This window comes from Telopea speciosissima, chromosome 4 (assembly GCF_018873765.1).
Source record: "Telopea speciosissima isolate NSW1024214 ecotype Mountain lineage chromosome 4, Tspe_v1, whole genome shotgun sequence".
In the NCBI taxonomy this organism is placed as follows: domain Eukaryota; kingdom Viridiplantae; phylum Streptophyta; class Magnoliopsida; order Proteales; family Proteaceae; genus Telopea; species Telopea speciosissima.
Window position 1 is genome coordinate 32,545,703 of NC_057919.1, and position 20,216 is coordinate 32,565,918.

Below are 20,216 nucleotides of genomic sequence, written 5' to 3' on the forward strand. Positions count from 1 at the left end.
AAGAGATTAGACAGGGAGGGAGAGAGAGAGTAAAATGCTTAACGGAACCATGGAGTGCATCAATGCAGAAAAGTTGATAAACCATGAAAGGGGTGAGTACACAGCGGTGGAGAGACTAACCTTCACCGGAGGGTGGTTGGGCTAGGAGATGTCCGCCGGCGATGGTTTGGTCTTCTGCAACTTTTGCCGAAGGTGGTGTGCAGCAAAACCTTAAATCGATTTAGGGATTCTTGGTTTGGAGGAGAAAATGTAAAAAGGGTAAAATGGTAATTGAATTAAGTCATTGATTGGAAAAAGGGTAAAATGGTCTTTTTACTTACAAAACTAACAGTTTACTAACACCGTGAGCCATGTGAGGGTTTTTTGAAATAGTAAAACTAGGGGAGGTGGTTTGATATTGTTTCAAAATACTGGAGCAGGGCATGTAATTTACTCTTTATATAATTTGATTTATGTTTAAGATGGAATACAGATATGATGTATCTCCTTCTTGTACCAAACAAAAAAGATGTATCTCCTTCTTTGCATCTCAACCGTTCAACCTATTCGTTATTGGAACTCTTTTTTTTGCAGGGTTACATCTAGGGCTTACAAATAGTAGGTGAGGGACCGATTCCAATTCAAATCAGATCTGAATTGTCCGGATTCAGTCCGATTTCGATCCGATTAATCCAAGAATCTAAAAAGGCAGAACTTGGGGGAATCTCAGGGTGAATATTACGATTTGGAACTGCAAAATCCGAATCGATCCCTGCCAATTCTCATACGAAGCAACCAATTCCCGCTACAATTCTTGCAAAATTAAGTTGAAACACATAAGATGGATTAGGAAACCTATATCATAGTGACCACAAACATGAAACAGAATCAGAAGTTCGAGGGTGAGCAGCGCTGTCTATCCATTTCCGCCATTACAAACACCATCGCCTGACTGAGAAGCAATCAAGCTTCCCTCCTAATTGTACCCTCCATGAAAAGGATAGGAGGGTAACTGAAATGATTCATGAAATAAAATTCTCCCGTTTAGGTTCTCAAAAGAAAAAAAGTTCGAGAGAGAATTTTCAATCAAATAGAACTGATTGGAGAGCAAGCATCCATTTATTTGTGGTAAGGTTATGTTGTTGTAGACGATTTTCAATGAAGTTAGATCAATTTTGCTTTTAATAGAGTTAGATTATTCATCTCAGTTGGCTGACAGAACTGATTCAAGGGGAAAATATTTAGAAGGATTTTCATTGTTGGAATGCCCCAGAACTCATCATATATTAGAGAACCCAATACATTAATTACAAGCAGTGGGAAAGGAAAATGGTTGTAACCTCCAATTGACCTCTAGCCAGCCAACCCCACTCCCAAAAAAACAAGAAAGAAAAAGCTCATTAATTAGATATGAACTAACTCATTTAATGGAAAAATCACTTCTTTTATAAAATTTAAAACGGATTCAATCTCTAAATTGACTATTCATGTAGATAAATTTCACTAGAGTGAGACCAGCAGTCAATTTCTTCACTGTAATCCTCTGTATCATCCACTGCATAACCTTGTATTGTCCAACTCCTTGCAACCTCAGAATTGTGCTCATTGATTAGAATTTGCAACACCTATAGGACAAATTGATCAGTTAAACTTGAGAATATATATATATATTTTTTTAAGCTCAAATATGTATTTAATGGAAGTTGAGAAGATAATGTATGTACCTCAGTCATCGATGGACGCCATATTGAGGACTGTCTTACACAATAGGAAGCAGTCAGTACTAATCTATCCATTTCATCAATTTCATATTTTCCCTTGAGTTTTGGATCAGCTAGTTCAGCAATGTCCGCAGATTCCATAAGTGGTTTTGCCTGTATACAACCATTTTTTAAGTTTAGTAACCAGTTTAGCTAGAACTTGCATAAGTATAGATGTTAAGGTTAACAAATGTGGATGTCTATCTACTTACCCAAAGGAGAAGACTTTGCCTTGATGAGTCCACAGGTCTCCGGCCAGTTATGATCTCCAAAAGGAGAATTCCAAATGCATAAACATCAGTTTTCTCATCTACAATTCCATGCATGAAGTATTCCGGCGCTAAGTATCCAAATGTACCCTCTATTGGAACAACAGAGTGATGAGTCCATTGTGTAGGAAGCCATTTTGCAAGCCCAAAGTCAGCAATCTGTGGAGATTTGGAACAGAGTAAATTCATACATCTCAAGAAGTAGATTGGTCCAAAAAACTCCTAGAAGAAATATTGTTAGTTGCTTCACCTGTGGTTCAAAGTCTGGCCCAAGAAGAACATTTAAGGCTTTTATGTCTCGATGAATTATTCGGCGCTTACAGCATTTGTGAAGATAGTGCAAACCCCTTGCAACTCCTATTGCAATCTTGTATCTGACTGACCATTCTAGTGACTTGGAGGTGCTACCTGAGAAGGGTTCATGAAAGATAAGTATTATAAATATATAGAACACCTCTAGAACTAGAATTGACAAAGGGAAATGGGTTTAAGGCCTATATTATTTCACCATGCAATGCTTCATCAAGAGTTCCATTTGGAGAGAAGTTGAAGATTAGATGGAGACCATTTTCAATGCAGCAGCCTATCAAAGATGCTGTATTAGGATGGCAGACATGGCCTATAATACCCAATTCAATGAGGAACTCTTCCTCCTTGTCTTCATTCCTTCTGTCCTTTGCTAATCTCTTCACAGCTATTGTTCTCCCATCAGAGAGATCACCTCTATACACTTCGGCAAACCCTCCTTTACCAACCATATTATCTGTCCACCAAATTTTATGTGTTAAGGACTGTTAATCATTAGCTGAGTTCTAAAGAGAGAACCCTGTATGAAAGTATCTGCATCAAGGCCTTCTTTTACCTGGGTGGAAATTATTTGTTGCATTTGAAATCTCTTCATAGCTGAAACACCTCCATGAAGGCTTTTTCTCTTTGTCAGATAAACCATCAAGCTCCCTTTCTATTCCATCCAATGAGGAATGGAAGAATGGAAATAAGAGTTTGATTGTCGATAGGGACCTCCTTATGTAAGAGTGGCGCCGGCGCCTGCAATCTCGAGACCTAGTTGACAAAGGAGGGGACTCAGTGAGGCTAGAGTCCCCAATACTAAAGGAATCTTCCGTGACTTGCAATCCTTCTTCAGGTCCATCAAGAACAGCTGTAGGGGAAGCCTTTCCCCAACTGGTTTCCTTTGAGGAATGATGATTCCCTTGATACTTAGTCTTGTTCGAATAGTTCACTCTCTTCACCTTGAAACGAAAGAGCTTCCAAAGGGGGGGTTTACTCTTGCTGACATGAATATCTTTGTTCAATCCATGTGAGCTCAAACTTGATCTTGAACCTTGGGATCCTGCTATAAGTTACTGTTTAGAACATATATATGGAATTTGTTAAACGAATTTTTCCACAAGGCAATTTTGTTAAACCAACCTTCAGAGGGGATAGACCCTGAATCTGAATCTGAATCTTGATGGGTTTGTCCACGCCTCCCAATTGAAACTACTGAACAACCTTCTGGAGCATGCTCAAAGCAGTACTTCATTACTTTACGTGAGCCCCTGTTTCATAGAAAAATCAGTTATAAAAAGATTCAACTAGTGAACAAATAGTATCAGAGATAAAGGCATTCTTAGAACCTCTGTAATTGGTTCCGGGAGCCACCAACAAGAAGAAAGTCAGCTCCAATGGATTTGGCTTCCTCAATTAAACCTTTCCCAATACTAGAACTATACCCTACTCTTGCTTCCAGATGCACCTGAGAACAGAAGATCAAGGAGACATTAAGTTCAATGATCTCAAAACAGGTTCATTTGTCACATTTTGGACTTTTAAAGTACCTGCTTAAATTGGCAAATCTCAGTGAATTCTCCAAGCATAGATATAACAAAGGCCTTTGCTCGACGCAATCGGGTGTGTCGCTTCTTTGACATCTTGCCCACTGTTAGTCATGAAAGATTTGTGACCAAACTCCCTAAGATTAGTTATTCATCTCAAATTTATATGAAGAAACAGAGAACAAACCAAAATAACCGTTATGAACTGTCATTTTCATTGACAAAAACCATTGCTTCAACAAGATTATGAGACCCATTCAAAGCATACCAAACTGAGACAATATTTTCAGTTAGTGGTCAGAAGTTTGGATTTCACTGTCTAAATAGTATAATTACTAACCAAGGATATGAACGGCGACAACGCTGTCTTTTGGACGAACAACAAGTCCAATTGCCCATAAGAGAAGAGCTTTGCTAACTTCTGCATCAAGGGGAAGGGCAATGAGTATCTTATTAGCAGGAACAGGAGTAGCCATTGCCCCTGCTGAATCAGAAAGATACTGGATCTGACTTGAATTCATGCAGGAAATCCTGGTTCTGTGGTTGATGGGTTATTGTCAACAATGTGAACTGAGAAGCTAATATGTAGGGGAAATGTATAATGATTAAGGCCCAGATAAAGGACGGTTGGAGGAATTGCCAACTTTTAGCTTCCATTAAAACTCTTTCTTGTGTAAGAAGCATTAGGAAGCTTTAACAGTGGCAAGGGAATGACATGGTGATTGGTTGTATAGAGTGCTTGTTTTGCTTGGGCTTTTTTTTTTTTCCTTCTTTTTATCAAACTTTTAACATATTTGGGGTTACAATTAAGTGTCAAGGTTAGGTGCTTTGGGGAAGAAGCAAAGGTAATGGAAGCTGTATTTGATATTGTCTTGCTTTGGAAGCTAAAAAAAAACTCAACATTCAAAGTGAATGTCCATAGTCTCATATGCACTTAGTGTTGGTAAGAGGATGGCTCCTTGCCACTCAAAAACAGGGCTGACTCCACAGCATTGGAACCTTTTCTATGGGTAAGACCTGAGATGTTAATGGTGAGTGCATTTGTAAGTTTGAGGAGAGAGAAAGAGGCAGCTTCCACGTGTCTCATAAGCATTGGTATGGGAGCCACAATCTAAGTTTCTACCTGGGACAAAAGTCATCATAATAGAACCAACCCAGGTATCAAACCATTGGGAAGCCAATTCTAGGGAAGCCATTGCATATATACGTATTCCATGGCACATCTCCAGGCGAAGTGGGATTTTCCGTGGTTCTACATTACCCCCATTTGAGTTTTGGAGTCTTAGCTATTCTATACCAGTCTAAACCAGATTGGATGACATCCAACCCGGTTCAAATGTTCATATATATGTATGCTAGAAAATTTGTGATTATACAATGATGTTCATATCTGGGTTGATTGGCAAAGAGACTTTTCACTCTTTCCTTATATTGTTCAATGATGGTTATTGCACATAAAAAATCCCTAAATAATCCAAAAAAAAAAATCAAGTTGCTTCAATAACAAGAGGGCATCAAACACATGTGGTAAAAGTTTTCAAAAACCCCTGGTCCATGGGCTATAGGTTGAGAGACAGGTTACAAGGGTATACAGCACGGCACGCAGAAATGAAGACTAACACACTCAGAGAGAGAGAGAGAGAGTACAGGTCATTCTGTACCTAACCTACATGTTCTCCAAATGGGCTATGGGCCTGAAGAGGGTCCATAGCCACCTGTATGGGCTTTGAGAATAAGAATGATCCAGATAATGAAAGTTGGTAGTTAGTGGAAATTACTATTCCTCGTTCAGTGGGCCCACTGCAACCAATAAAGAGTAAGATCATATCAGCATTAATGAAGAAATGGTGGTGTCAGGTTATACGTGGGACCCTGATTTTAAGAATCCTAAAAATCAAAATGCAACAAACCCCACTATTTTATCATCATACTCTCATCATTACCTTTTCGTAGTGGTCTTAGTGGTCTGTTACCTAACTGCCGATTTCGTGACACATGGATGTAGAATAAGCAAGGCAATTTATGGTGGTGTGTGTGTCCGTGTAGGGATAGTGGAATACACACGCACAGAGTGAGAGAGATCCGACTGTTGGTAGCTCGGTTCGCTCTAGCTGAGTTCGGTTCCTCTGCACGTATCAACAGGTGAACGTACATGTGAGAGCCAACTATCTGTCTTATTTTTGCCATTTACAAAGGGAGGAGGAGTTTTTATGGAAACAAAATTAAAATGTGATTGACTTTGAGATGTACTTTCACCTGTTGGTATGTGTAGATAATCCATTCTAGCTATAGCATTACTCTTCTTTTGGAGTTTTGCTCATCTGCACGGGTGCACGTACATGTGAGAGGCAACCATTTGTCCAATTTTTGCCACTTACAAGGGGTGGAGGGATAATTATGAAAATAAAATAAACATTTGATTAGCTCTGAGATGTACGTTGACCTGCACGTACATGTGCAGATGATTCATGTTCCTTTTTCTCTCAAGCAACATCTCTGGTTTTTGCACTCATAGGGACTGTTTGTTTGTTTTTTTGTCGTCCTGTTTAATTTTTAAGCGGTTTTAAATGTTACGTTTCAAACAAAGTTTTTTTGTTGTTCCCATTTAATTAACTATGGTCTCACCACCACCACCATCACCATCACCCCCGCCCCGCTCCCCCCTACCCCCACCCCTTCTCCCATTGCCACCATCACCATCCTCTCCTAAAGAAATATAAAGAATCTATTCTGAAAAATTGAACTACCAAATAGACTTCTTATTCTTGAAATTTTTCAGATTAATGCAATCAAACAATTTCAATTTCTTGACCAAACCTATTTATTGACTATTTCATGAAAATCAACCTAAAATTGAAATAGAAATTATACCAAATCAGGCCTAAGTTCTCACCACATTTATTTTCAACAACGCTCTACTAATAAGCATTGGATCGAAAATGTGCGAATCAACATTAAAGATGGAAGCTTTGTGGTGACTTAGCGGCTCTACAAGTGGCTCGGGAGGACAAAATAAAAGAATGGATCATTATCACATACAGTTTTAAGTAGTAAATCTCTTGAAAAAAAAAACAGGAGGATTACAATGGATTACCAGGACGGGTAGGAAAATTATCCTCTCCAATTCCCTAGAGCTCGGCCATGCTAGGTGGAGATGCCGACATGTGGCAACTCCGACATCCAATGGTCCAAGTTCATTGACTATGTTGAGCTTTAACCGTTGGATGTCCAAGCTACCACATGTCGACATCTCCACCTCGCATTGCCGCACTGACCTACGCCAAGCATCCCCATACCTACAGACCAATCAAACAAGAAGCTCAGCGCCTCAGCTGCATTAGTCACCCACCAACCTTGCTCTTCGGCAACAACTCTTTCTAATTGTAGAATGGCTTACTCTAATTTTTTTTTTTTATGGGAAAGCAAACACTACCTGGTTGTGTGCTGCGCACGGCTCCTACACCTAGAAACAGGGCCCTACAAATGACTGCAGCACCCAAAGGGATTTCCGCCTTTCCATGAGACAGCGATCATTCCGCCTTTCCATGGTTCTTTCTCCCCTTTATTTTGTAAATCGGACTGGACTGCAATCAACCCAATACTCCATTTTCTTCATCAAAATAAAAAATAAATCACTCCATTCAACAAACAAGCAAATCCGCCTTTTCAAAAAATGATATGATGCAAATGAAGGACCTGCATAGGGTTCAAAGGAACCATATATCCCTTCAACAATTTAAAGTGAATATAGGCCAATTACAATGTTCACTAAATGATATATCGACGAACCTAGGAAGAATTCAGTAGGACAAAATTAGGAAATCCACATTAAAATAAAGAAATCAACTTCTAAACCATCCTACTTAAAAGCGTTTAACTAACCATAAACAAAAATGAGTAACTCAAAAATTGGTGCTGCTGTTAAGAACTGAAGAACACCAAGCTACCAGTCTTAACTCATATAATTCGCATTCTGCTCAAAATCATACGAGACCACTTCCTCCGTTACATCCAACACTTCTTCTACTTCAACTTCTTTCGCCTCATACTCTTCTTCCTCATCACTTGCTTCCCCATCCCTCAATAACTGTCGTATCTCCTCCTCTTCTTCATGGAACTTCTTCCATTCCTGGACCCAACGATCCCATTCCTCTTGAAGCATCTTTCGTTTTTCCCGATCTTGTTCACTCAAGAGCAATGAGACATCCTGGTCCTCTGCTTCGTACTTCTTGCTGTACTTCTTCAGGTTCTTTGCTATCTCTTCCTCTTTCTCTGGACTTAAGAAGGATGGCGGCCTTGGGCGCCACAAAAACTAAACAACAAAGGGGGGAAAAAAAGAAATTAATAACTAGAATGCAGAAAGTAGAAATGTCACAATTATAAATTTAGCAGTTGGACACAGGAAGAGGAGGGTGGGGGTGGGGGGGGGGGGGTCGTTGAAATTAACCTGTAACATGGATTATATCAACAATATGCTGACAACTTCATACAATAGCCACACATGTACTCACAATACCAAATTTGTAGGCAAGGCATATAATAAACAGAATATACACATGAAGTCTTGAAAGATATTTAACTCTGATATTCATTACTCTACCTGATAGAAATGGTCCTTCGAAATCCGATATAGCAGCTTTCCATTGAAGGACCAAATATTAAACCCATTCTCCATTTCATGAACTGAAGTAACAGATGTTGCAACATATCTACGGTAAGCAAAAGAGAGTTAACGATTATGACAGGGGAAAAAAGAATGAAATGGAACAGAATATTCCTGTAAACTTCAAATTAAGAGACTAGCAAAATATGATCAGTTTGTCTCAACTTTCAAAAACAATGCAAAACAATGTGGTGAAAGTAAATGAAATACATCATTCCTGAGACTTTAGATATGATCAGTTTCTTTCAAATTTCAGGAAATAAATTAATATTTTATTAAGAAAAAATCATTGCAAGGTTGAGATTTGTAATACTTCCAAGTATAGAAAACAACGAGGAGCCCCTGTAATACCTTCCCGTTGGATCCCATTCTATGTCAGTTGCCATGAAATGCTCTCCTGTTGCCATTGTCTCAAGCTCGTCAACATTATAGAATTCCAACTGTCCATTGAAACCTTTCAACCCTGCAAGGATAATGAAGCGTCCAGCAGGAGACCAGTAAAGAGCATTAGCCTGTTTGCCTTTAAGAGTAGTGAGCTTTGAGACACGTCCTGAGTGGTGAGCACTTCGCATAGAGTAGAAGCTTATGTCAGGCTTGGGGCCGTCTCCGTGGATAACAGCAAACCTATGCCCTTTGGGCTCCCAGGCAAAGGCAACAATTTTGTCACTCTTATTTTCGAGTTCCAAAACCTCAATGGGTATGTCCCTTTCCTTTATGCGGAAAAGCTCAAAGCCAGTATATGTGCTTTTTTTGGTTTTAGTGTATCGGTCAACCTTAACAGCAAGGTAGTCCCCATTACTTTGCCAGTACATTTTGCAATCACTAACACTGAAAAGATTTTTCTGCCTCAGTTCTTCCTTGCTAGGAATTTGGACAAGGCTGACCTGTGAATGGAAAATAAAAGAGGAAAAGTAAATCAACATGACAAAAAGAACCATGTCTCTTCAAACGATATTGTCTACTCACCCTAGCAGGTTGGTTCCCACCACCTAGCTCTGGAACAAAGAGTGCCAATATGGGATCTGTGGGTGACCAACAGAAATCCATTACATTTTCAATCTTCAAGGACTTCTTGTCAATAAGAGTGAAAGTCTCTGTTTCATAGACAGAGATCACATTTTTCCCAATTCTAGCAAAATATTTATCCTCTTTCCCGCCTCCCCACCTGCAAGAATAATCTATAAGAGTCTAGGAGAGATTTTCAGCTTCACCATGTTCACATATACAAATGTATAAAATAAATCACCTAAAGACAGGCCATGACACTCCAGAGACACCCCCGGTGCCACCAGTTGCGAACTCATCTGCACTTCCCTTGAAATCTCTCATGACTTTTCCAGTTCTCACATCAAAGATGTTCAAGACAACCCTCTACATTTAAAAAAAAAACATGTTAGCATGCCAGAAGTACAGCTACATGAAAATAATTAATATGATTCCAAAGAATGAATGCTCACATGAGTATCACGAGGATTGCTTGGTTCATGGCTGCTATATGTAACCAAATATTTCTCCCCAGGAGAGAAATCAATGAGCTTAACCTGCATTCGATTCCATTGAAGAAATACTATTAAGTGAAAGACAAGCTAGCCACCAAGTGGGCAACTGGAAAGATAAACAGTAGGTCACCTGGGGATGAGCATAACGCATGAGACGGTTAAAGGTAGCGGCACCTCCCCAAACGGCGGCACCCTGCCTATGCACTGTAGCCAAGTATGTCCCAAGTGGGGCCCATTGAACAAAACTTTCAGTCCAATACTGCCAATAAAGCCAGATATAATCAGTCATATAGCTGCTTAAAGCTATTATGTGTAGATAAAAGGCATGATCTTAAAAAACATTAAAAAAAATTATCTAGCAGTGTACTTCCAAATACTTGCACGAGAAGGAGAAAGGAGTAAGAGTGAGAGGGTTCCTCGGTACAACTAGACAGAGGAAAGACAGCATCATAGGGCATCATTGCTACAATCACTTCGATATTTTTTGGGCGAGCAGGGAGACATTATGATGCAGGTAATCACATAAATGGGCTTACTTTATGTATGTATTGGGCCTTTGATTCCATGTGTTTTCATTGTAATGAGCCACTTTAATGTGCCTAAAATGTGGTTACAAGGTAGGCATAAGGGATTAGGCTTAGTAGTAGCTTATTTTCACTCCTAGTTCAAATAGGAATAGTTAGTTATTAGTTGTGTTTTTAATTTCAGCAACAGCGGTTGAGAGGAAATCAGCTTTGTTTGCAAAGCTCCAACTCATAGCAAGAGAGGTATTACGGCTTAATCTATTGGGGTTGAGGTCGCCCAGTGCATGTGGCTTAAGATTTAAGAAGGAATGATCGAGCATAGTTCACAACCATGGGGAACTGTTGTGAACAAGAATAGGGGATGGATAAAAGGAGAAACCAGAAAAGAATGACAGAAAAAACCGTGGGGAACTGTTGTGAACCAGAACAGGGGATGGATAAAAGGAGAAACCAGAAAAAAACCCTCTGTCGAGTGTCAACTCTCTCTTGCTCTGTCTCTGTGTGTGTGTGTGAGTGAGAAAGAAGAACTTTAGTTTACGATAGAGTTGCTTGCTGGAAGACTGGGAGGAGAAGAATAAGAAGAAAAAGTGAAGAACTGAAGAAGAAGAACTACCAAATAAACAATTACTTACCAGAGCCGATGAAGGAGGCCACTGGACTTCTGGAGAGAACTGCCGGAGCTCGAAGAGGTGAAGAAGTAGCGTCTCTTCCTTCTAACAACTCTCTCGGTCTCTCCTTCTCTATTGAGACTGAGTCTTTTCGATTTCTAATTTTCTATTAGGGATTTAGGGTATAGGCATTATTAGTCAATTGTTTTTTGTTTTTTTTTGTTAATGTGTATTGCAGGTTTAACTTTTCAAGTTACACCTCCAATACACATTAAGATAAAAGCATCATCTTTTAAAAGGTTAAAAAAAATAATAATTATAAAAAATTAAAGTCTTTACACTTGATCAATAATATCGGCCGAAATGGCCATATATCATGGTATGGCGTCCATGTCGGTGAATGGAGGCCATATCGGTCGATATGCTAACATATACCATATCGTTGGTCGATATGTATATTATTTTAGCGATATGACGCCATGGCGGCACCATGACAACTATGGCGATAGTGGGTGAGATTCCCTTCAGCCTGAGATAGGTTTTCTCTTCCCCTTTCTCTGTTGTACCGCCAGTTTCCGTTTGTGATTGAATCCTGATTTTAATCTATGGTTGCTGTTGGTGTTTGATCTCACCTTTCAAGAGGATTGATTGTTCTCTGACTACATATTCGATTTTCCTCATATCAGGTAGGATCAAATCAGAGCTAATTTCAGTTTTATCAAACCTCCAGATGCTCTGTTTTCTTGCCCTATTTCAGTATATAGTAACCTGCTGATAACTCCTGATTCTATAATTTATTTTCTCAAACTATGGGGTTTAAAGGTCATCCCAAGAGGTCAGCTCGACTTGGGTTTGGACTGGTTCTGATCAGTTGTTTGGTTGATACTTAAAAATCTCTTTTCCTCAGTTTTCTCTATTTCAGGATTGAGGTTTTCAAATTAATTTTAATCCAGCATATGGATTGTTTTAATATCTTAGGGCTTTGATTTCAACTCCTAAGTTTGATCCAAATGTCAAACCATTCCGTTGGTCGGATTGAATTTAATTTCAGTTTTACTGTTTCTAAGATCTAAAACCGTAAGAACATTGTTTTCTAAATTGCCTCGAAACCACTCATCGGATCATTCCCATCTTTTGAAGGGTTCTCACCCTTCCTATTGGCTATTGTTTCTTAGAGTTTGGTGTTATTTTGAGATGTTTGAGTTTTCAGTTAATATTAGGGTTTCTACCTGAGTGGAGTTTTGTCTTGGGATCCTGTCTGGGAGGGTTCTTAATGTAGTCCTAGATTGGTAGAGGACCAACTAGGAGTCAATCAACCAGGATATGTTATGAACAGGTGAATCGGCTAGGTAAAAAATTAGGTTTTTGGTGAAATTAGGGTTAGGTTGATGTATGGGTTATGTCAAGTTGAGGTAGAGGAGTATAACAATGAAGGTCCTGAGATGTTCTGATGGTTGAAAGTGTGAAAACTTGAATGGGCAGCAGGTTAGGGTTAGGCTTCTGGATTATTGAAAATAGAAATATAGTGGGATTCTAGGGTTTAGGATGGTCAGTTTGGGCTAGGGTTTGGATCGAGTTTCCCTTATGGTGAGAGGAGAGTTCGATCCAAAAAGGAGGGATTTTGCTGGCTGGTTTGGTCTGGGCAGAAATTAAGTATTGAGAAAAGTGAAAACAAAAAGGGGAAAAGTTAGGGTTTTTTGGTTTAGAGGCTTAGGAGAAGAAAGGTTAGAGTTGGGATGAATCAAACTCATTGTTGTTGCAGAATTCCCTTGGCAGTAGCTTGTTTGATTGAGAAACTTGAATAAAAGTTGAATCTTTAACTAGAACTTGAGGGAGAGCTTCAAAAGAACAACACAGGCTTCACACCGCACGGTATCGATTGGATCAAACACTAATCCCACCAACGAACCACCCGGGCTTCCCACCGCAAGGTGTCAATTGGATCAAACACCAATCCCACCAGCCTTGATCAGACACAAGACAAAAATCTTCATTGGAGAAGAAGAGCAGCAAAAGTTTTTCATTAATATCAAAATCCGTGTCCAATACTTGCCCCCCCTTACAACCTTATATAAAATATTCAAAAATAGACTCCTACACTAAAAAGGAAAGACCTAACCAATCCTTAACCTATTAGGTAACTTAAACTGATTAGGAAACTAAAATAGACTCAAAACAGAATCCTAATCCAGCCCCACCAAGCACTTAAAAGAAAACTACTAAAATCACTTAAATTGAACCATTGGTTCAACCGGTTCAATTTATGAACAAAACACCAAAATAAAACTGAGTATGGACTAAACCAACTAATCCCGTATGCAACCCTATTACCCATACTTTAGGTCCATAAAAGTAACCTATTACATTGGAGAACCATGGGATCAAAGGCCCAATATGTATATAACCCAACCCTAGACTTACTCCTAACAAAACAAACCAATTTCAGTGATGAATCTGCATCAGTTCTAGAGTTCATCCTACCTACCCCTCCATCACATTGTAGCGGGGGATAACTTGTTGCTTCCGGCAGTAACAACCCCACACCTCTGTTGCTACGCATAAAGGATGGCAGGGTTAGAACCATGAATGAGTTTGAATGGGTTGTCTATTAAGATAAGGTAATCAACTATAGTTGAACTTGGCCAAAAAAAACCCCAGCAGATTGTGCATCGGATAGGTTTTAATGGGTTTTAATGTTTTTTTACAGGCAGAAAATACACAACAAGACAAAATTATGTAAAACGTCTCCAAAATCTAAAAGTAGGCAATCTTCCCAGACATATTAAGTACCTCCACACTACTGAAGTTCTATTTGGTGAGAACAAGAATTTTGTTAGGAAAATAACTTACACCCCGACGGTAAACAAGTTCTGGCTTTAGTTGTCTGGGATCATTCCATAACACCTCAGTGTCTGATCCGGCACGAATTACGAACTGATCTCGGGCTTTTTCATCTGTAAGCCATTGTTGAAGATTTTCCTGCACCAAGAACATAATATAGTAAATATTCACTCTCCATTTAAAAAAAAAAAAGGGGGGGTAAACAAAAAGAGAGAGAGATAATGAAGTTTTCAGATAGAATAACAGAGCATGCCCAAAGACATTGTTTACATTATTCATAATAATCATGTACATGTAGTTGGGCACATTCACAGGAATGTAAATCAGAAAATTCCTTCTCAAGTCCTAAACTATGTTTTCTGCTTCTCTTTTACAAGGGAGAGGTGGGCAGAGAGACATCAATAAAAAAGTATACACTTTGTATTACTATCAAGCTTAATACAAAGTTGAGTCGCTCAGAATCAATCTCAATTTCAAATCTTAATGGAAATATGCTTGCTGAAAATTTGGGCATGGAACATAATAAGCATAAACATGACGGGGATGAAATTAAGAAACAGAAGATTAAAGGGTTACCCCGGGTGCATATGGTTTTATCTCAGGAGGAGCCCATTCATCTGGAACTTTCATAAACCTGTCAAAGTCATCAAACAAGTTCACAGCAAATATGTGTGCCTTGTCCAACTTGTATCCATGTGTCTTCTCCTTGGCAAGCTCAGCCTCCTGCAACAGCAATAAAAAGATGGATACCGTTGATGTATTAAACATGCACACAGAAATAAAACTCTCCTCCACAGAGTATCCAATAAATGTTCATCAAAGAGATCAACAGGATTTCAGTATGTGCATTACAATCACATATTTTCTTTGTTGGGAATAGGGGTGAATAAAACAACTACGGCAGACTACCCTAATAATTCTACCCAAGCACTATCAACCAAAAAGCACCCTGTTACCACTTGAAATCATACATCAGCATATGGTTAACCATTTTGACCCCTAGTCCCAAGTCAAGTCCAAGGACTGCTGGACATCCTGTTGCCCCAATTCGGGCAATAACAGTATCCTTGATGCCTAAATACATGACTCCAAAAAGAAATTTGTTTTTCTGTTTTTAAGTTTTTAACATGTCAATATAAAATCTGCTTTTCAATCAATAAGAGTAAGTGATCATTGAATTCATCTAGGTCCATATCATAAATTTTTTTTATTTTTTTTATTTTTTTTTTTTTGGGGGGGGGGAGGGGGGGAGGGGGTGTAAAACGGTAGGTACAACAATCACAAAAAATGATTTCTCTGGGATTGCACATGCAGATTAATAGCCAAGTAAGAAGTGATGCATGATACATTATTTATTCAACTTCCGGAGGAAGAAAACCACCCATGTACATCATGAACAGGATCTTATCCGTAAATCCATGAAAAACTGGTTTTTTTTCTTTCAAATTCACAGTTAGCTTAGTTCACTAATCTACAAGCTTCTCAAATATTTAAATGCAGAATCCCGAAGAAAATGAAAACTTTTTAATACCTGAGGAGTATTGAACTCAATAAAGCAGTAACCTAATGTCTTGTTGGTATCGGGATTGAGAGGCATCCAAAGCCCATCATCCTTAATAACACCAATTTGACTGTATATTTTCCGGACAACTCCTTCAAGCTTCTCGAATTTCTCCGGTGGAACAACCGGGAGATTATCAACTACAATAATATTCCCAAAACCAGTTTCGAATTCTTGGGTATCCTCATTGAGAATATCTTCATCATCATCACTACAGAGAGAAAAAGAGGAAAGCATACAATTACTCAAATAAAAAAAGTTCAAAACAAAAACTCTATAGCTAGGGTAAGGACCAAAGTTATTTACCTCTTTATACCAAAATCTTCGCCATGAGGCAGCTTTATAGCTTCTAAATCCACAGTGGAGAGATCAATTTCAAGACGCATAGCTTTCGCTTCGATGTCCGCCATAGAAACTAGGGTTGCCATATTTTCTGTACAGAAAAATCAGTCAAACTAAGATCGGTTAGAAAGAGAGGTCACTGTCAGTGTGCGTCGCCGCCCCGGGAGAAAGAAAAGCTAGGGCTCTCCGGCTGTGAAGTGAAGAGAGAACAAGCGAAGGGAGAAGCCCAACTATAGTTTTTTTGGGTTTTTCGGATAAAATATATTAGGCTCCGGTTGGTTGTAAAGGGAATTAAAAGGCAAGAGAAGGAAAATTTTCACACTTAAAAAAGGAATTTTCATAATCATTACCCCATCCAACACCACCATGTGACAATATCAATAATTCCATATTATTCCATATTTGGTTATTAAATTCCACTTTACTATGCATCTAATTATCTTTGATTTTATATGTAAAACATAGTTGTCATGGCGTCCTGGCGTTGGGGGAAAGGGCATATCGAGATCCACCATGGTATATGTATAAATATCGAGCGATATGGCTTCCATGGCGTCGCCATGGACGCCATACCACAATATATGGGTATGTCGACTGATATTTGAACATTTAATGTATAAAAGTCAGGTTTATATATATATATATATATATATATTTTAAATGATTTAATAACTTAGATGCTTTTTCGTTAATGTGTATTGGAGGTGTAACTTGAAAAGTTACACCTGCAATACACATTATGATAAAACTTAAAAATATTAAACATAATAACTTATACCCTAATGGGGGAAATAGAAATCGCAAAGGGAAAATCGAGAGGAGAGGGATCGTGACTCAGAGACGGTAACTTCCTCGCTTCCGCAACTCTCGAGTCTCGCGACCTTCGAACAAGTTCGAACTTCTCCAGTTCTCCGGCAATCTCCAGGACTCCAACTCTCCAAGTAAGTAAATTTTATTTTTTTTTTTAATTTGGATCTTCTTCCTCCTCCCAGGCAGACCTCGTCTTCTTCTTCTTAACTTCTTCTTCTTCAGCTCTTCTCCTCCCAGCCTCCGGTAGCGATTACAGCCAGTAGTATCGTTTTTTTAATTATTTTTTCTCTTGCCTTGCTTCCTTCTCCCAGGCAGACCTCTTCTTCTTCTTCTTAACTTCTTCTTCTTCATTCTTCTCCTCCGCCTCAAGATGATTACGCAGTTGTATCATTTTTATTTTTATTTTTGCTCTTGCCTTGCACATGACCACATTTACACACACGAGAGACAGGGAGAGAGTCGAGAGACGAGGGGGATTTATTTGATTAGTAGTCCTCGACTCCTCTTGGTTTTTATTTTCTTTTTCTTTTTCTTCTTTGCTTGTACGATCACAGAGACAGGGGACATAGTCGAGAGACAGAGGGGGAGGGATTTATTCCATCAGTCTTGTAACCATAGTCCTCTCGGTTTTTTTTTTTTTCTTTTTCTTCTTCTTGCCTTGCAACTAGCTTGCTTACGATCCTGGACCTTGGGACTTCTTACCTTGCATTTTTTTCCTTCTTCTTGCCCCGCACAGTGCACACATACACACAATGTCACACACAGAGACAGGGAGAGAGTCGAGAGACAGAAGGGGGGAGGAATTTATTACAGCTGAACTATCTCTGTTTTTTGTTTTTTTTTTTTTGCCTTTTTCTTGCCTTGTAGTTGCAGGGTTGCACAGTCACAGAGACGGTGTTTGTTTTTTATTTTTTCTTCTTCTTACCTTGCACACAGGCACACAGCCACAGGCCCACACATACACAGTTACACTTACACACACAGAGACAGGGAGAGAGTCGAGAGACAAGGGGGGGAGGGATTTAATAGTTATTACAACCAAGTAGTCCATCACTATTCACCGATTTCACTCACCCTCGATCCACAGACTCACGTGTCACACACACAACAAAGAACAAGCACATATTCAACTCCATAATTTCAGTTTTTTTTTCCCCCTCCATCCATTAATGTTAATCTACTAAAAACCAGTACTTAACTTTTGTGTTTTGACTGTTTCCCATCCTAGTTCAGCTTAATGTTAATATGCTAAAAACCAGTTTAATTGTTTTTTTTTTTTTTGTTTTGTTACCTTTGTAGTCTACTAGTGTCTTTCACTCAACTAATGGATGGTTCTACACCAATTAGTAGTGGGGGTGGATATGGAGACGTTATTAAGTGTACCAAGACGAATGATTCTATTTCTCAAGTGATGAGGGAAGCTCTAAATAAAAAAAAGAAGAAACAAATTACAGAAGTATTGGATGATGATGATGGTGATGATGATGCTGTAGAAGTTGGAGGGCAAATACAATCAAAAGATACATTCGAAGGACAATCCCAGACTCCTACAGCTGCTAGGGTGGCTCCTAGCTCTGGGACAATTGCTAAGAAAAGAAAGGTTACTCAGCCTCAAGTAAGGGGTCCCATGGATACTCATGTTAGACGGACTCCTGAGCAAGTAGTCAATGAGAGGCATAATAGTAGTTCTACTCAAACTACTATAGAGAACCGTTTTAGGACACCAGAACAAAAAGCCAGAGTTGATTATCACATTGCTAAGTGGATGTATCAACAAGGTATCCCATTCAATGCTATTAAGGCAAGGACCTTTGAGGTGATGTGCGAGTCTATTGCACAATATGGTTCTGGATATATTCCACATTCATATCATCAAGTGAGAGTGCCATTGTTAAGAAATGTTGTGAATGAAACTGCAGAGATGAAGAAAAAATATGAAGAGTATTGGAAGCAGTATAGGTGCACTCTTATGTCTGATGGATGGACGGATAAACGGGGAAGGCACTTAATTAATTTTTTCGTTAACCGTCTAAAGGGGACTTATTTCATGGGATCTGTTGATGCATCTGGTATGGTTCAAAGTGCACAAATGCTATTTGAATTGCTTGATAGCAAAATTGATGAGATTGGTGAGGATTATGTCATTCAAGTTGTGACTGACAATGCTTCAAACTATAAGTTGGCTGGTAAAATGCTTATGGAAAATAGAAGAAAGCTATATTGGACTCCTTGTGCAGCCCATTGTTTAGACCTGATGTTGGAGGATATAGGTGGTCTGAAAGACTTTAAGAATGTGATAGGTAAGGCAAAAAAAAATAACCACCTTCATCTACAGGCACACACGTCTTCTTGATGCAATGAGGAAAAGAACTGGACAAAAGGATCTTGTGAGAGCTACAATTACTAGATTTGCAACTGCTTGTTTGACATGTCAGAGTTTGGTTAAGCATAAGGATGCATTAAAGCATTTGTTTATTTCTGATGAGTGGAAGGGTTCCAATTTGTCAAAGACAGAGGTTGGAAAGAAAGTGGAAGAAACGGTGTTTGTTGTACCATTTTGGAACACTGTGGAAGATTTTATTAGAGCATCGAAGCCACTTATTGTTGTTTTGAGGATTGTTGATGGTGATGAGAGGCCTGCTATGACTGAGGTTTATGTTGCTATGGAAGAGGCAAAAAAGAAAATCTGTGAACATTTAGCACATAAAGAACGGCTGTGGAAGAAAATTATAAATATCATTGACAGGCGTTGGGAGTGTCAGATAGAACGTCCATTGTATGGAGCCACACTATTTCTTAATCCCGGAAAATTTTTTATGTTCAAGGAAAGTGAAGATGGCGAACTGATTGTCAATCTACACATCTCATTGATTGATGTCATGACCAGACTGGTGGATGACCCTGCTATACAAGACAAGATAACTTTGCAAATTGATGATTATAGATTTTCAAAGGGTTCTTTTGGGAGGGATATGGCGATTAGACAACGGACAACCATAAATCCTAGTAACTTAGTATTTTTAGTTTGTACCTACTTTGTATGCTACTATGTCTATGATGTATTACTATTAATTCAGTTTTTTTATTATATTTTAATAGTTACTTGGTGGAGTACAAATGGAGGTCGTGCTTTTGAGCTTTCAAAGCTTGCACGACGCATATTAGGCCTCTGTTGCTCTTCTTCTAGTTGCGAGCACAACTGGAGCACATTTGAGTTTGTAAGTATTAACTTACATGATTACATTTACATTTAATTTATTTTTTAGACTTTTTTTTCTTTTACTTTTGTTATGTCTTTTATTGAAAAATGACTTTTTTGTTCTCTCTTGTTTATGAATTCAGATTCATACCAAGAAGAGGAATAGACTGGAACATTCTCGTTTGAATGATCTAGTCTATGTTCAATACAATAGCCGCCTCCAAGAAAGGTTTCAACAAAGACGTGAGCTGGAAGGCAAAAACAAAAAATATGATCCACTAATTCTTGATGAGCTGGATTGGTCTAGTGAGTGGATGGTTACCTAG

At 38.8% G+C, this 20,216-nt stretch overlaps 3 protein-coding genes across 4 annotated transcripts; 1 reads left to right on the forward strand and 2 right to left on the reverse strand.

The window, feature by feature from the left end:
• Positions 1–1,234: 1,234 nt before the first annotated feature.
• On the reverse strand, positions 1,235–4,470 carry LOC122658431 (probable receptor-like serine/threonine-protein kinase At5g57670). Of its 2 annotated transcripts, none has more exons than XM_043853392.1 (10): positions 4,184–4,470; positions 3,847–3,947; positions 3,646–3,764; positions 3,440–3,567; positions 2,871–3,362; positions 2,517–2,771; positions 2,259–2,416; positions 1,952–2,167; positions 1,704–1,853; positions 1,235–1,604 (listed from the first exon to the last, which is right to left on the reverse strand). In XM_043853392.1, exons 1-10 carry the CDS (start codon positions 4,362–4,364, stop codon positions 1,461–1,463), a joined length of 1,944 nt encoding a protein of 647 aa, XP_043709327.1. In that variant the 5' UTR covers positions 4,365–4,470; the 3' UTR covers positions 1,235–1,460. The 2 variants fall into 2 exon arrangements, with proteins under 2 accessions (XP_043709327.1, XP_043709328.1); XM_043853393.1 differs by having other exon boundaries at positions 2,871–3,359; positions 4,184–4,467.
• A 3,123-nt stretch (positions 4,471–7,593) lies between these two features.
• LOC122658430 (eukaryotic translation initiation factor 3 subunit B-like) lies at positions 7,594–15,979 on the reverse strand. Its single transcript, XM_043853391.1, has 11 exons — positions 15,846–15,979; positions 15,510–15,750; positions 14,555–14,701; positions 13,988–14,116; positions 10,136–10,264; positions 9,964–10,047; positions 9,753–9,877; positions 9,473–9,671; positions 8,858–9,390; positions 8,444–8,552; positions 7,594–8,155 (listed from the first exon to the last, which is right to left on the reverse strand). The coding sequence occupies exons 1-11, from the start codon at positions 15,965–15,967 to the stop codon at positions 7,796–7,798; spliced, it is 2,178 nt and encodes a 725-aa protein (XP_043709326.1). The 5' UTR covers positions 15,968–15,979; the 3' UTR covers positions 7,594–7,795.
• A 2,339-nt stretch (positions 15,980–18,318) lies between these two features.
• Positions 18,319–20,216, forward strand: LOC122659222. The gene is made up of 4 exons (XM_043854358.1): positions 18,319–18,984; positions 19,127–19,697; positions 19,791–19,909; positions 20,034–20,216. The coding sequence occupies exons 1-4, from the start codon at positions 18,319–18,321 to the stop codon at positions 20,214–20,216; spliced, it is 1,539 nt and encodes a 512-aa protein (XP_043710293.1).

Excerpts from the sequence above, each read along its gene's own strand:
- LOC122658431 (XM_043853392.1), bottom strand. The coding sequence starts at position 4,364 with ATGAATTCAAGTCAGATCCAGTATCTTTCTGATTCAGCAGGGGCAATG. Across the intron at positions 3,363-3,439 it reads AGGGTCTATCCCCTCTGAAG|CAGGATCCCAAGGTTCAAGA; the intron begins GTTGGTTTAACA and ends AGTAACTTATAG. Across the intron at positions 1,854-1,951 it reads GGCAAAGTCTTCTCCTTTGG|GCAAAACCACTTATGGAATC; the intron begins GTAAGTAGATAG and ends GGTTGTATACAG.
- LOC122658430 (XM_043853391.1), bottom strand. The coding sequence starts at position 15,967 with ATGGCAACCCTAGTTTCTATGGCGGACATCGAAGCGAAAGCTATGCGT. Across the intron at positions 15,751-15,845 it reads GAAGATTTTGGTATAAAGAG|TGATGATGATGAAGATATTC; the intron begins GTAAATAACTTT and ends TTCTCTCTGTAG. Across the intron at positions 9,878-9,963 it reads GCAATCCTCGTGATACTCAT|AGGGTTGTCTTGAACATCTT; the intron begins GTGAGCATTCAT and ends TTTTAAATGTAG.
- LOC122659222 (XM_043854358.1), top strand. The coding sequence starts at position 18,319 with ATGGATACTCATGTTAGACGGACTCCTGAGCAAGTAGTCAATGAGAGG. Across the intron at positions 18,985-19,126 it reads GTCTGAAAGACTTTAAGAAT|AGTTTGGTTAAGCATAAGGA; the intron begins GTGATAGGTAAG and ends TTGACATGTCAG. Across the intron at positions 19,698-19,790 it reads ACGGACAACCATAAATCCTA|TTACTTGGTGGAGTACAAAT; the intron begins GTAACTTAGTAT and ends ATATTTTAATAG.